Genomic DNA, 17008 nt, shown 5'->3' on the forward strand with positions numbered 1-17008 from the left:
AGTACAAGATAGGAGGGAGTGTCTACAATTAAAAGTATATTTCTACACACCCACTTTTTGAAATCAGCTAGTCTCTAAGAAGTAAAAATAACACAAGCTGGCTCAGAAGTCAAAGTAGCTCTTTTATAAATTATACACAAAGTGCAGAAAACACGTATGATTAAAATCTATTGAATGTATTAAATTTCTACCACTAACTTATGAAATACAATTTAAAAATCAAAAGATTGAAATGTGTACATAAGATTTCTATGCTGATTTGAAACTCTTTTATACAATCTTTTTTTATTCCTTTTTCTGAACCTGTGGGTTATATTGAATCTTTCATACAATTTCTAGTAAGATAGAAGTACAGACAGTAACAGAGTATGACTTTCAATCTACCTACATCACGTTCATACTCACATAGCCAGCACCCCACTTTTGATATACATCTGTCCCACTCACTCCATTTCACATTAAACCCATTGTCATTAACTCACCCTTCTCCCATAAGATACCCCAAAACATCCACCTCTGCCTCCTAGTTGAGAACCACTATGCTAAAGTGTGCTCTACACTAAAGAAAAAGAGCTCCTCCTTACTAAATGGCCTGCTGTTCCTAAGGAGCATGGAGTTACTAAGAGATTTCTATGACTGGATGGATACAAGTGAATTTATGGGCTACCAGGAAAATGTATAAATTCTTAAATTTTATAAATTCTCACCAAAATTAAATTCTGATTTCTGAACCAATTTATAAGCATCAGTGCCAATCCATCTCCAAAGCTGTCAACAAAACTGTCCTCTCCATTATGCTAGATTAGAATACCTAACCTTTATAATACACATTTGAGGGTTCTGATAATATACTGTACTAATTGGAGGAGGTCACTTTCTGATTTTACTACAGCAATACTCCAATTTCAACAAAAATCATTATGACATTCAGTTTCATGTAACAAGACTATTTCCGTAATATAGCTGACAGCCAGTACTATGAAGGCTGCTTCACTAATGCCAGTATCTGCTGAATGAAAACGGGTACATAACATATATCGAGAAGTGCAGTCCACTTACCAAGCAGTTACTTCCCTCTTAACATTCCCCTTCTAGTAAAGACACAGATCAGTAACTTAACTATAAAGCTTGAAATAAAGAACAGCAATATCAAAGTCGGCACGGTGGCTCGCCCATGTAATCTCAAAACTTTGGGAGGCTAAAGCAAGAGAATCACTTGAGGTCTAGAGCTCAAGGCCAGCCTGGCCAACATGGTGAAACCCTATCTCTACTTAAAATACAAAAATGAGAAAGGCCTGGTGGCACACGCCTGTAGTCCCAACTACTCGGAGGTTGAGGCACAAAAATCACTTAAACCCAGCAGGCGGAGGCTGCAGTGAGCTAAGATTGCACCACTGCATTCCAGCCTGGACATCAGAGCGAGACTCTGTCTCTAGGGTGGGAAGAAAAAAAGAACAGCAATATCCATAAAATAGAAAAAATACGGTATAAACAGGAATGACATGATTTCACTTTTTACTACTTATAAATATCTCAATGTCTGCTTTGCATATATACACGTTTTAACTACACATTAGGTTTTTCTTCTATTTAATTTTACTTATTTTATTATTATTATTATTATTATTATTATTATTATTATTGGCATAGAGATAGAGTCTTGCTATATTAACCAGGCTGGTCTCAGACTCCTGACCTCAACTGATCCTTCCAGCTTAGTTTCCCAAAGTGCTGGGATCACAGACATGAGCCACCACACCCAGCCATCAACTACACATTAGTTTTTTAAATGTATACAGAACTACACAAATACTATAATATAAACCCATAAGTATTTTAAAAGATTACATGATTAATATTAAAAAGCGATAAAATTGTGTTGGAGGAGGAATTCTGGATTTTCTTTAATTCTATTTTCTAATGTTTGGTAATGATGTTCTAATATTCCAACTACTAAAAATAAATTTTATCCATCTGTATTTTGTAATTGATAGATCCCAAATGAAAGTAGGTCTGGAAATGACATAATTTTAATAATATTTACATAGTACTTTAAAGTCTTTAGCACTTTTACAAATTATCTCACTTAATTCCTAGGAAAAGGGATAGTAAATTAATATCCCATCAATTCACAGAGAATTCTATGTGTTCTTTTGAAAGCTAAATTCAAAGTTCAAATCTATGTATATGTGTGTCCTGCCATCATCAATACAAGCAAAAACAGATGGAAAGCAAATTCTGCTCCACAAATCACTTAACGCAAATTTGCCTAAAATGCAAAGATCATTTGAAAGCTAAATTCAAAGTTCAAATGTATGTATATCTGTGTCCTGTCACCATCAATACAAGCAAAAACAGATGGAAAGTAAATTCTGCTCCATAAATCATATATGTACATTTGCCTAAAATGCAAAGATCACATTATTTTCCCCTATTTGTCTCAGAAACAGAAGTTCACAGTTCACATGAAATCAAGAGTCAATCATATTTTTGAACTGAATAGCCTAATTCCAACTTAAATAAGAAAAAATAGTGTTAGTATATCTTTAAACTAATCTCTATCTCCACTCCAAATTCACTAAACTTCTATAACCCAACTACCTAAAGCACTGCTTCCCAAATAACTAGCCAGAGATTTAAGATCTGTGCAAAGTTTTATCCAGTTTCCAAGTATTAGCATGCAAATAAGATAAAATCCCAGACTCTGACACCCATCCCAATCTATAAGCTTCTATCCAGACTCAAAATCTTAAGACATTTTCAACTTCAAAGACTGAGGTCTTCAAAGTTTTATAAAATCACACTCCCTCCAATGAAACAGCCTAATATTTACATTCAACAGAGTGAGCCCTCTATAAGTTTTGTTACTTTCACATTAAACATTTGCCCAGTTTTATCAGTTTTTCTTCCATGTCATTTCTTGTTCTATCCTTACTTATTTCTACAATCATTCTAATCCAAGACTCAATCACCCAATTTGTCAATCATAACCTAACTCTTCAACAGGGACTCCAACCAACATTCCATAATATTCTATCTCACGGTTATCGTGGCCTAGAATAATCAGAGTCCTGATTATCATGGCCCAGTTAGCAATTCTCCTGATTTCCTGACACAGACTATCAATTCCGTGCAAGTAAACCTACAAGCATCTTATATGCCATTCTCTTCTACCTCAAAAAGCCTTCCCCAATTGCTCATGTCCCTCAAGCTTAACAAATCCTCATTTCAGGTGCAACTACAATACATAATTAGAAGTATATATTTATATGTTGGCATTTCATTTACTCCAACAAACTCAGTATTTTTTACTTTTCTTCTCACTCAGTATTGTGGCTTCATGACTCGTAACAGTCATAGACACACAATAAATCCTGGTGACTAAACAACAAAGTTCTCACTGTATACATCTCACATTGTTTACTTGGAGTAGTACAAGTGGACCGTACATATGTTACCCAACTTACTATGATTCATATTTTTCAACCTTATGATGGGTTTATTGTGACATAATCCCATCATTAAGTGGAGGAGAGCTCCTTAAAACTTACAATGGGGTTACAGTTTCTACTGCACGCGTATCACTTTCTCACCATCATAAAGTCGAAAAATACTAAGTTGAACCATCATCTCTGTTGCCAACATTAAATACACTTTCGACTTACGGTATTTTCAACTTATCAATGAGTCAAGAAGCATCTGTAGTAGCTTCAAAATGAATTCACTCAGCATCAAAGGGAGACTACACTCCCTGAGAAATATTCTCAGGACTGCTATTTCCTGCAAACTAGCTGGAAATGGCTATTGTGATACTAAGGCAAAATCTTCATATTGCTGGACAATATGAAGATTTTTGGATGCCCTTACAGGAATCCAAGTGGTAGGATTATCATAGATTTTCCACTTATCCTTAACATTACTTCCTTTTTCCTAATATAAAAATCAACAGCGGCCGGGCGCGGTGGCTCACGCCTGTAATCCCAGCACTTTGGGAGGCCGAGGCGGGCGGATCACAAGGTCAGGAGATCGAGACCACGGTGAAACCCCGTCTCTACTAAAAATACAAAAAATTAGCCGGGCGCAGTGGCGGGCGCCTGTAGTCCCAGCTACTCAGGAGGCTGAGGCAGGAGAATGGCGTAAACCCAGGAGGCGGAGCTTGCAGTGAGCCGAGATCGCGCCACTGCACTCCAGCCTGGGCGACAGAGCGAGACTCCGTCTCAAAAAACAAAAAACAAAAAACAAACAAACAAAAAAAAATCAACAGCTAGACTAGTTAGAATTATCACTACTAGATTTTTGTTCAGAACAAGCAGACTTTTTAGGGTTGCTTGGAAGATCATTAACGATCATTAATAAAATCAATTACTCCTTTAGAAAAGAACAACACAGCCTGGACAACACTGTGAGACCTCATCTCTACAAAAAAATCAAAAAATTAACCAGGCATGGTGGCGCGTGCCTGTGGTCCCAGCTATGGAGAGGCTGAGGTTGGAGAATCGCTTAAGCTGGAGAAGTCAAGGCTGCAGTGAGCTGACATCCCACCACTGTACTCCAGCCCGGGCAACAGAATGAGACTTTGTCTCAAAAACAAACAAAACAACAACAAAAACCTGGGGCTCTTTACCCCAGCGCATCACATAGAGCTGCCCATGTAAAAATCAAACAAAATGCAAATCATTCCCACAATTAGGAAGGCTGGACCCTGTGATTTTGGGCTTGGGGGGGTTCAGATGTGAAATCACTATGTGTTTTTCTGTCCACAGCCTTTCCTACCCACAATTTATCTCACATAGGCCTCTCACTGAAACTTAGTGTTGGCAGCAGTGGCCAATGACTGCCCTTGCCTTCAACCTTCTCCACACAAACTACATTTTTGGTACTCCACATGGACCATATTTTAAGCTAGACGCTTCCAAAACTATGCCTCAACTTCAGAAAATTTTTTTTTCTAACCATTATAATGTAATACAATTAAAGACAGACAAGAAATTTAACTTTATACAAATGTAAAAATCACCAAAATGGTAACACAGTTACTGTAACACAGCTACTTACTAGAAACAAGCACAATACCATGAGCCTCTGTCATCTACCTTTCACCGAATTTCCTTTAAATAAAATCCTTTTTTTTTTTTTGAGATGGAGTTTCACTCTTGTTGCCCAGGCTGGAGTGCAGTGGTGCAATCCCGGCTCACTGCAACCTCCGCCTCCCAGGTTCAAGCGATTCTCCTGCCTCAGCTTCCTGAGTAGCTGGGATTACAGGCGCCCGCCACCACGCCCAGCTAATTTTTTGTATTTTTAGTAGAGAGGCAGTTTCGCCATGTTGGACAGGCTTGTCTCGAACTCCTGACCTCTCAGGTGATCTGCCTGCCTCGGCCTCCCAAAGTGCTGGGATTACAGGCATGAGCCACCACATCCAGTCAATACTCTTTCTTAATTCACAATTTCTACTCTTGTAGAGAATATTATAGTTGGACATTTTAAAGTATGTTTAATACCAATAATCTAGTATATTAGTATAAAACCAGAGTACTCATGATTTAGCTCTAGGACATAATCTATCTGCAACCAAATGAGTATACATTTTATTTGCTGTACCTTCCTGGTTATTCATCAGTTTTTTCTCTCCACTCTTCCCTGCTTAACTGTAACTAGCAAAACACACTAGTACCACATCATTCCAACTGTTTAGAAAGTTAGGAGCCAGGCAACCTCAATGCTAAACTCTACAAAGCCAAGCTATACATATTGAAAGGTGAGGGGTAAGGGTGGGGGGCAGAGAGAAAGAAAAAACTACCTAAAGCCCATGTACTTTATTCCATAGAAGATTTAGAACTTACTTATTTCATTTCACGTGCAAGCGTGTTTGTTAAGTATAATCATTTAGTTTTCCTACACAAAACGTACTAGAAACAACTAATTAGAAGGTGACATCTTCAAGATTTACAAGAAAGCAAAGAAACCTAACCAAAAAGTTGGAAATACTGCTACAACTAGATCCAAGAATAAAATGCACAATCATCTAGAATAATAAAATAATAAACTACCAGGCCATTTCAATCATTTCTGGAAAAAGTAAAAACAGAAACTACAATAGAACCCAGAATAACAACTCTTCTCCCAATTAAACTTTAATCATTTAAGATTAAATTCAGTCCATTTTAAGGAGATAAATGTGTCTACAGTAAATTTTCTATATTTTAGAAAAACTTCCACCAGATACACCCAAAACTGGGCTGTAACCCCAGCACTTTGGGAGGCCAGGGTTGGAGAATTGCTTAAAGCCAAGAGTTCAAGACCAGCTTGGGCAACCTAGTGAGACCTCATCTCTAACCAAGACCAACAACAACAACAACAAAAAGAAACACACAAAAAATGTACAAGTGTATTCCCGGCCAGGCGCAGTGGCTCACGTCTGTAATCCCAGCACTTTGGGAGGCCAAGGCGGGCAGATTGCCTGAGGTCAGGAGTTTGAGACCAGCCTGGCCAATATGGTGAAACCCGGTCTCTAATAAAAATACAAAAATTAGCCAGGCCTGGAGGCGCATGCCTGTAGTCCTAGCTACTCTGGAGGCTGAGGCAGAAGAATCACTTGAACCCAGGAGGCGGAGGTTGCAGTGGGCCAAGATAGGGCCACTGCACTCCAGCCTGGACAACAGAGCGATATTCTGTCTCAAAAAAAAAGTGTATTCCCAGAGTTTGTTATATGGACACCATCTCATATCTGAACCTGTGATCTCCCAACAATGTTAGGAAAATGTAGCTAATTGCTGAAGTTATTGCTCCTCCATTTCATTGTCTTAATTTCAAAAGCAGAGTTTATGTTTGTATCCTATTCTTAAATTGGTTTTTATTAATATGACCCTCAACTAATTTTTTCTGTGGTTCTCATCCCAGTAGAAAAAGAAACAGTTTCTTATTTACTCATTTAGATAAAGACATGTGGAGAGACTAACAATCATTCTATCTTAAAGACCTTCAAATTGTTACTATTATAAAAATAGGGTTTTTTTTTTTTTTTAAATCTAATAACCTAATGCTGAATAAAAAGTATGGTGTATGCCATGTTCTTTTTAAACCAATTTTTAAGACTACAGAAAAACATTGCAAAAAAACATTAAAAGTTGAGTAAGAGGTCACAGTCAAACATTTTTTAAAAGTTGGAGGTATCTATACAAGATAGGCAGAGATGTGAACAACATACCCACAGCACCCAGGCAGGTAACAAAAATGAGTGAAAAAGGCCAGATGTATCATCAGGAATGATGGGAACTGCAGTAACGGGTACGCACATGCCCAGTTTAAAGAGGGTGGCTACTGCCCTACTGCTCAGCTCTGGACAATAGGAATATAGCCCCCTAGTACCTGGATTTCCAAGTCTTCCCCTAAAATCCAGAAATCCATGAATTTCAATGAGAAATATCCCAATTTTTCCCAATTTCATTGAGAAATATCCCAATGTTAATCATTAGTTCAAACTTAAAGTCAATGCAAATAAAATATACCTCTAAGGTAGTTTAGTCCAGTGGCCACCTTTGAGCTAATGTATGAAAGCCACTTTCAAAAACGCATGAGGGGGCAATGGATAAAAAAGCTTATTAGGGTTTAAGGTCAAACCAGCTTGAGTTTGAATGTCTAAATAAGTGGTGGATGATGCTAGAAGAACTGTATTTTCAAGTCTGTTTCTTCAACTGCGTATCACCCCTCTCTCATAACTATTGAAAAGTGAAACTCCTAACACAGTATTCAGATACACAAAAGGCATCACAGAAACGTTCCATTCACCCTACCCCCCAAAATTCTTAAGGTCCTTAGAAAAATTTTAAAGAGATCAGATAATACACATCCTTGAAGGTCTTAAACAAGTTATTAAAAGCACATCAGAGAAGTGCCTGCCATGCCTGCTGGGAGAGGCTGTATACATACACACAGAAAATACTGTTAATGTAGGCAATGGTATCCTCCTGCAACTACAACATAGAATGGGACTGTGCCGGAAACGGGCACCATTAGGAAAGCTTATGTTTTATAATTCTAAACACTTTAATTCTTCCTTGCAGCTTCCCATCCTAGAAATATGTAAATTACTAGTAATATGTAATATGTAAATTTTTCTTGTTAAGAAAAATGTCTTAACAAGAGAAGGAATTGCCCAGTCGGGGTGGCTCATGCCTGCAATCCCAGCACTTTGGGAGGCCAAGGTAGGTGAGTCGCTAGGCTCCAGGAGTTTGAGAACAGCCTGGGCAACATATTAAGACCCTGTCATACTTTTCAAAATAAATAAATAAAACAAATTTTAAAAAAGATGATGGAGTTAACTGGACTCAAACTGAAGTTTTAAAAAAGATGAAGAGTCAGAGATCCTTAAGGATAAAGACAAAATTAGTCTGTCTCTTTCATTAAACTCTTATTTGCTGGTAGATTCCGAGTCAGAGTAAGAGAAGGTTTAACTGCTTCAGCTCTACTACCTTTAAAGCTCTGGTCGAGTTTCCAGAAAACTTATTTCTATTGAGCATACTGTACAAAGCTAAGCACTTACACCAGATTTTTAAATATAAGAGACATATTATACTCAAGTTCATTTCGTGTATGATTTCATCAAACCAAAACATTATGGGATTTACTGCTACAGTTGAAATACCTTTTGTGCTCTCAAACACATCAATTAAATTAAAAAAATAAAATAAAAAAACATGGTATGCTCCTACAACTACAACATAGGATGGGGCTGTGCTGGAAATGGACACCATTAGGAAAGTTTATGTTTTATGATTCTAACTACATTAAGTTTATGTTTTATGATTCTAACTACATTAATTCTTCCTTCCAGCTTCCCATCCCAGTAATATATAAAGCAAGAAAATTTTCACACACAACAGCGACTGACAAATTGGGGAGGTGGAAGCAACAAAAAGGGTTTATTAACTACCTGAAAATGATTTCTACTTTAAGTTAAATCTCCGCCACAACTTCTAATCTACACAAATTTCTCCTTTCTCTCATATGCTAAAAGACACATTCAATTTGAATGTGCTGAAGTCTACAAATCATCATACAAAGATCTTACAAGTGACCATAAACAGTTCAGATCAGTAAATAAAAATACCTCACAGTTACAATAAAATTACAAGTATCTTCAAGTACCCAAAAGCTAAAATCTTGATACTAATTTTAAAATAAAACTAATAAAACTTGTCTTCTGTTTTTTGAAAAAGTTCTGCTTAACAGAAATACCAAAACTTAGGCTTTTAATCAATGCTTAATGCAATAAAGGACTCTGGAAATCTGAGTTTAGAAAATTTTTGTATACAGGTTTTAACCCACAAACATTATGTTATTCAATTGTTTTTTCTTCAAACATAAGACTACATCAGTTTCTTACTGTTTTCATTATTTTTAAAAGAACATTTGCTATACTGCTATTCAGTAAAGTGCCTCATGTGTTTGTCTTACTTTTTATTACCTTACAGAGAAGTGTCTTAACTCCTGAATTTAATCACAAAAAGTGAAAACAGATAGGAAAATGATTTGTTGAAAGCCACGTTTAGAACAGAAATAACAAATGTCAGATGAAAAGGCTCTAACGGGGTCTCCCGCACATAATCCTTTTTAAAACTAAACATCTATTATCAGATCTGAATCTAAAATGTGTATCTTGCTTGATGACTTGGATTGAAAAAAATAAAACAAAATGTGTAACAAAAAAACCGAACACTACAAACTATAACAGAAGTCTGCCTACGCAGTACCACCCTCGGACTCGGTAGAATACAGGACAGAAACACACTTGGCCCTGCAGTCATAAGTCAAAGTGGCAAAGAAAAAAACAGAAACAATACATGAAATAGATATTTTCTAAGTTATCAAAGGCTACAGATACTCATCCAAAGCATTCCTCAAAATTTTTCAATTCGTTGCTTTTAGGCACACTTTGAGGTTTTCAAGTTTGCTTTGGGGCAAGTCAAAAAGCTTACCTAAAATAAAGCACTTTACACAAGAATAAAATGATGCAGCTGGTCGTAGGATACACCGGAAATAAAAATCGTCGTCTTCAAAATCCGAAACAAGAAATGACATGCTTTTAGCAAATTTAACTTTCATTTGTAGGGGGGAGGGGGCACCGTTCTGACAACCCACTAACTACACTGCACATCTACTCCACCTGAGAGTTTAACGAAACTTCAAGTTGGGTCACCCAGGGACCGAACTTCTACTCTAGGAGACCCAATCCAGCCTACAAATCAAAGAACATCCCCAAATGGTTTACCCTTCCCCTGGGCGACAGAATGTTTTCACTGAACACCAACACACCCTCCTGTGATCTCTCTCCAAACACAGGACACAGGAAGAACCGAGGCCACTAGTCTCAGACACGCGGGTGATGACTGCTGCCACTCCACGGGCGGCCCCTCTGCAGAATGGGGTCGGTCAGGATCCGCGCGCCCGGTAAAGAACAATACACGAGCCCAGCCGCAAACAACATAACTTCCCACGAGTCTGCGCGGCGGGTCTCGGCGGCGGAGAGGACTTCGGTATCCGCTACCGGGCAGGGGCTGGGGGAGGAATGGTGAGCAGGATGAGCGCTGAACGAGGACGGCGAGACCGCCAGCCCCGCTGCGGCTGCCTGCACGGGCACCCGCCGAGCAGACTGGAGGGATGCAGCCACCAGCCTGGGTTCCACCGCTCTCGCCAGGCGACGCGAATGCCCCGACTTCGCTTCTCTGGAAGGCGACCCCCGCCTCCCGGGCCGCCAGGGCGGTGGGGGGCGGGGAAGGCCTCGCCGGCGGCTTGGGAGCCTCCTCGGCCCGCCACCGAAGGGAAAGCGGTCGGGGCGCGGGGGACAATAGGGAGCGGGGAGCGCGGCCCGCCAGAGTGGCGCCGCTGGCCGGCTGGGCTGACTGACGCGCACGCCGCGAGGCGCGACTGGGCTCCTCTCGGCCCGGCCGCCGCTCCGCCGTGGTCGCGGCGCCCCCGGCGCTCGCAGTCGTGCCTCACCTCCCATCCCCGCCGCCCAGGAGAGGAGCAGAATTAACACTCTCAGCAACACCATCTTCCGCTGCCGCCGCCTCCTCACGGGTTAACAGCAGCACATCGATCCGGAGGGAGAAGCTGAAGGGGCTTGGTCCGGAGCCTCCACGGGAAGCCGGGACCTCCCCTGGCAGGAGAAACGGCGAAGCACCTCCCTCTCGCTCCACTTCAGGGGCCGGCAACGCTCCTAGCTCCTCCAAAACAGGGACCTCCCTCCCCCTCGTTCGTTTCCTTCCTCCCTTCCCCGCTTTCCTTCCCTTGCTCGTTCCCTCTTCTCTCCCCCCCTCCCTGTAAACTCGGACCTCCGCCTCCTTCCTCGCCACGTGACGCGCGGGCACCCAACGGGCACGCGGAGCCGCGCCCCTACCTCCCGCCCCTACCCGTCCCCCTGGCGCTTCAGGGGCGCGCGCATGCGCGCGGGGGACGGTTCCCGTGCTGCTAGACCCGCCGCCGCTTCCTGTCCGCCGGCGGAGAACTGGGATTGGGCTTCGGAGGCGGGGTTTGTCTTGGTCCCGCCCCGAGGCGGGTGCGCTCCTACGCGAAGGTAGTGCTCCGCTACGTGTTAGAGCTGCTGAGGACCTTCCCTTGGGCTAAAATGGACCATGGAAGATGTAAGCGGGGCTGCTTTCCGCTTCTTAACGTCACAAGTAACAGAGGTTTTTGTTTCTTCTTTCTCTGCCTCTCCTGGTGCACCACAGCTACCAAGTAAACAAAAACTCCCAGCAAGCAGTAATTATAGCGGCAGCTGCCCTAGTGATCGGAACATGCAAAGACCTTCAAGCAGCAGGAAGAAAAGACACCATGTCCGAGATGTAGTTTTCCGAGCTCTTTACAAATTTATTTCACAGACTAAGGCTTTAGCCTTTGCAAAAACATGCAGCCTGAACCAGACGGTCTTGAATCTCCAGTCCAGAAAATGTCCTCTTTCCTCTCTCTCTCTGTCACATCTCTGAAGCGAATCCTCGCACATCTTCTCCCCAACTTCTTAAAGCTTGTATTTGTTTTCTTGTAACTCATTTTGATTCTTTAAACTTGCATGTCATGAACTAGAACTTTTTATGGCCGTTTAATTAGATATTCTTCATCTATTTGGTATCGTGCTTGAGTAGGCTGAATTAGGGAGTGTGTGTGTATGTGTGTAAATTGTTTTGTTTTGTTTTCTAAACACAAAGTCTCTGCTGTCTCGTCCAGGCTTAAGTGCAGTGGTGTGATCATAGCTCATTGTAACCTCCAACTCAAGCGATCCTCCCGCCTTGGCCTCCCATAAGTGCTGGGATTACAGGCGTGAGCCACTGCGCTTGGCCTTAATATTGATACCATAATAAACTGGAATTCCTATACTGTTGCCTGTGTATTTTATACCATTTGTTACCATTAACATAAATCAAGTTTTTTTTTTTTTTTGAGCTGGAGTTTTGCTCTTGTTGCCCAGGCTGGAGTGTAATTGCGTGATCTTGACGCACCGCAACCTCCACGTCCCAGGTTCAAGCGATTCTCCTGCCTCAGCCTCCCAAGTTGCTGGGATTACAGGCATGCGCCACCACGCCCAGTTATTTTTTTGTATTTTTAATAGAGACGGGGTCTCACCATGTTGGTTAGACTGGTCTCGAACTCCCGACATCAGGTGATCCACCCGCCGGCCTCCCAGAGTGCTGGGATTACAGGCAGGAGCCACCGAGCCCGGCCATAAGAATATTCTTTAATTCTCAGTTTGAGAAATGAATGATTCTATTTTTGCTGCAACGTTAATAAGCTCAAAAATGGACGTTTCAAAACCATCATAATTGTATCCATTTATAATGAGATACATGGAATCATCAGAGGATGGCAGAATCTCACAAATTTTTTTTTTCCTTCGTTAAAATACTCAGTCTTAGGAAATAGTTACCTGCAGACATTACATCACATATTACCTGTGCTTTTTACTAATGTCTTGTGGTAGTGCTGTCAACAAATGGTATTTTTATTTTCTAGGTCTTTTTTTTTTTTTTTTTTTTTTTTTTGAGACAGAGTCTCGCTCTGTCGCCCAGGCTGGAGTGCAGTGGCCGGATCTCAGCTCACTGCAAGCTCCGCCCCCCGGGTTTACGCCATTCTCCTGCCTCAGCCTCCCGAGTAGCTGGGACTACAGGCGCCCGCCACGTTGCCCGGCTAGTTTTTTGTATTTTTTTTTTTTTTTTTTTTCTGAGACGGAGTCTTGCTCTGTCACCCAGGCTGGAGTGCAGTGGCCGGATCTCAGCTGACTGCAAGCTCCGCCTCCCGGGTTTACGCCATTCTCCTGCCTCAGCCTCCCGAGTAGCTGGTACTACAGGCGCCAGCCACCGCGCCCGGCTAGTTTTTTGTATTTTTAGTAGAGACGGGGTTTCACCGTGTTAGCCAGGATGGTCTCGATCTCCTGACCTCGTGATCCGCCCGTCTCGGCCTCCCAAAGTGCTGGGATTACAGGCTTGAGCCACCGCGCCCGGCCTTTTCTAGCTCTTAAACCACCTTGTAGCACGTTTTCTGTTGCACAATATTTTTATAATGAATTCCAGTGATTAGAAGCAAATGACACTTTCCCTTAAAATTCAACTGGAAAAAAACTCCAAAACCATATTTTGCATTACCAAGGTGATTACTGAAAATTACATTTATAAAGACTGTATTTTTTTTTAATTTTTTAAATTTATTTTGGCCAGGCACGGTGGCTCACAGCTGTAATCCCAGCACTTTGGGAGGCCAAGGTCAGCAGATCACTTGAGGTCAGGAGTTTGAGACCAGCCTGGCCAACATGGTGAAACCCCATCTCTACTAAAAATACAAAAATTAGTCAGGCGTGGTGGCGGGCGCCTGTAGTCCCAGCTACTCGAGAGGCTGAGGCAGGAGAATGGCATGAACCCGGGATGCGAAGCTTGCAGTGAGCCGAGGTCGCACCACTGCACTCCAGCCTGGGTGACAGAGCGAGACTCCGTCTCAAAACAAACAAAAAAAGCCGGGCATGGTGGCATGTGCCTGTAATCCTAGCTACTCTGGAGGCTGAGGCAAGTAATCCCAGGTACTCGGGAGGCTAAGGCAGGAGAATCGCTTGAACATGGGAGGCGGAAGTTGCAGTGAGCCGAGATGGCGCCACTGCACTCCAGCCTGGGAGACAGAGCAAGACTGTCTCAAAAAAAATTGATTAATTAATTAATTAAAAATAAAAAAAATAGCCAGTGCAGTGGTATGCACTTGTAGTCCCAGGTACTCAGGACGCCGAAATGGGAGGACTGTTTGAACCCTGGAGGTTCAGGTTGCATTGAGCTGCGATCACACCACTGTACTCCAATCTGCGTAACACAGACAGACCTTGTCTCAAAAAAAAAAAGAAAAACTGTATTTTTTTTATTTGCAAAGCACGAATGGCATTACATACCAGCATCATAATGAATGGTATTCCAGTGTTACAAGTTTGGGCTACTATTTTAACTTAATTCATTATTGATATTTTGCAAATGTTTGGAAAACTGATGAAATGTTAAAGTATAAGATCTGCATCTGCACTATCACAGACTGCCTGGGTTTGACTCCTAGCTCTCTGCCATCTATAAACCGTGTGACTTTGGCCAAGTTTTTTTGACTTCTAACTTCAATATTTTTTTTCTTTTTTTTTTTTTTAGACAGGAACTCACTCTGTCACCCAGGCTGGGATGCAGTGGTGCAACCACAGGTCACTGTAGCCTCAGCCTCCAGGGCGGAGGTGATCCAGCCTCCCAAGTAGCTGGGACTGCAGGTGGCGGGGGCCCCATGCCAGGCTAATTTGTTGTATTTTTTGTAGAGATGGGGTTTCACCATGTTGCTCAGGCTGGTTTCAAACTCCTGGGCTCAAGTGATCTGCCCACCTTGTCTCCCTCAAAGGGCCGGGATTTCAGGTGTGAGCCACTCCACCTGGCCTCAATATCTCTTTTGTAAAATGACAATGAAAAAATATTTGCCTCAGCAGATTGTTTTAATGATTACATTTAAATTCGTTAATATCTATAAAGCAATTGTAATAATATACCTGGCATATAATACTTGCTATATGACTATTAAGTAAAAAAATATAAATATATGGTTACTGCATGAACACTCAAACATCCACTTGAAAGCAATAATTATTTTAATAGCATTAGTTCCTCAGGAACAATACAGTTTTGATATTACCAGTATAATAAAAGTTATCCTCAAGTTTTAGTAATGGGAAATTCACCTTGTAAGCAAATGCTCATATATTATACAGTGTAATAGACAAGTAACACTAGAGGAGAATGTTTGTTGCACAGACTGAAGGCCAATGCTGGTAAACATTTCAACAATTACATTGTGAATTTCCAACTTCTGCTAAATTGCCTGCTGGATGTCCCACTGTCATGCTAAACTCAATATATTTAACTTCTTATCTCTGATACTGGCACTACCACTATCCCAGAAATCTGGAATCATTTTAGCCTGTGCACAGCGGCTCACGCTTGAAATCCTAGCACTTTGGAAGGCCAAGGCTGGAGGATCACTTGAGTCCAGGAATTTGAGACTAGCCTTAACAACATAGTGAGGTCCCGTCTCTATTTAAAAAAAAAAAGTCAGGGAGGGCATCATTTTAGATTATTCCTTTGTCACCAAGTCATATTGATTCTTCCCTAAAAATGTCTTTGTGCTTTTAATGCTCCCCTTCTCATTGCTGTTGCTCTGATTGGCTAGCACTCTGAGGGTATTCCAGTGTTACAAGTTTGAACCACTGCTTTACTTTAATTATAATATTTTATCTTGCTTAGATTACTGCAGAACTCCTAACTTATATCCCTTACTCCAGTCTCTCTTCTTTTTGGTCTTGCTTTCAAACTTCTTGTTAATCCACTGCAATTTGTTCCCACCTAGCTTTGTAAGAAGCTACTCTTGCTAGGGCCATCAAAGACATCAAAGATCTGCTAGTGATCAATTCCACTAGACACCTTCACTCCTTACCTTACTGGACCTTTCAGAAAACACTCTCTCCTCAGAACTCCCTCTTCTAATAGTTTATAAACCTTCATTTACTCTTGACTTTCGTCTTTACTTTTAGTCGTAGTTTCATCTACATCTTTTTCCTGTGACTTTTTCTTCTCTTTACCACATAAGTATTAGTGATCCTCAAGATTTTACCCTTAGCTTTCTTCTCATTTTCACTTGCATGATATTTTACTACCCCCAAATGTATACAGCTCACTAGGCTATAAACTCCATGGAAACAAAGCCTGAGTCTGTCTTGACAATGCCTAGCACATTGTGCACATTGTCAGCAAGTTTCCTGGAACAGTATTCCAATAATTTTTTCTTGGGACGTTTCTTATGCCCCCAAACCCAAGACCCATATACTAGTTGCACAACTTCCTAGCCACCTAACCTTAGGTAAGTTAAGGCACCCGTGCCACAGTTTCCTAATCTTTGCAATGGGGAAAATAGTGGTATCTACCTCAGAGTGTCGCTATGAGGGTCAAATAAATTAACAGATGTAAAGTACTAAGAACAGTGCATAGCACACAATTACTATTATAAAAATATTTTAGATGTTGTTATTATTACATATCCAACTCTTGCTAGTCATCTCCTACCTGAAATTACACAGCCATACCCGTAACATGTCCCAAACTGGAAAAACCCCTACATCAACCTACCCGAACCTCTCTTCCTCCTAAATTCCCTATTTTGGTTAATGGCAACACCATTCACTCAATTACCTAAACTCCCATCCCAGTAGATAGATCATCAAGTCATCTTTATTCTCCAGCATATGAAGTCCCTCTACCTACCTTTACTGCCACAGCCCAAGCCTTGGTCTTCCTCTCTCACATACCCACTGCCTGATCTCCTGCCCACCCCTTCCCCACCTGCCAGTCTTTTGAAAATACAGATCCTTTTATCTGCAAGATAAAATACAAGACCTTCAGCCAGGCGCAGTGGCTTACACCTGTCATCCCAGCACTTTGGGAGGCTGAGACAGCTGGATCAC

General features: G+C 41.4%; 1 protein-coding gene across 2 annotated transcripts in view; it reads right to left on the minus strand.

The window, feature by feature from the left end:
- The window catches only part of ADAM10 (ADAM metallopeptidase domain 10), a 157061-nt gene extending 145769 nt beyond the window's left edge, over positions 1-11292 (minus strand). Inside the window, exons 1-2 of one of the 2 annotated variants that reach the window (XM_065547970.2) lie at positions 10996-11292; positions 10312-10553 (exon numbers count right to left, since the gene is read on the minus strand). Coding sequence is in view for 1 of the 2 variants with exons in the window: in XM_065547969.2 (XP_065404041.1) it covers positions 10996-11050 (55 nt within the window). In the remaining variant the exon portion in view is untranslated. The remainder of the gene's footprint in view (positions 1-10311; positions 10554-10995) is intronic. The other variant, XM_065547969.2, reaches the window with a different exon arrangement.
- Between the last annotated feature and the right edge of the window lie 5716 nt (positions 11293-17008).

The sequence above is a fragment of the Macaca fascicularis genome, chromosome 7 (genome assembly GCF_037993035.2).
Source record: "Macaca fascicularis isolate 582-1 chromosome 7, T2T-MFA8v1.1".
NCBI classification, from domain to species: Eukaryota; Metazoa; Chordata; class Mammalia; order Primates; family Cercopithecidae; genus Macaca; species Macaca fascicularis.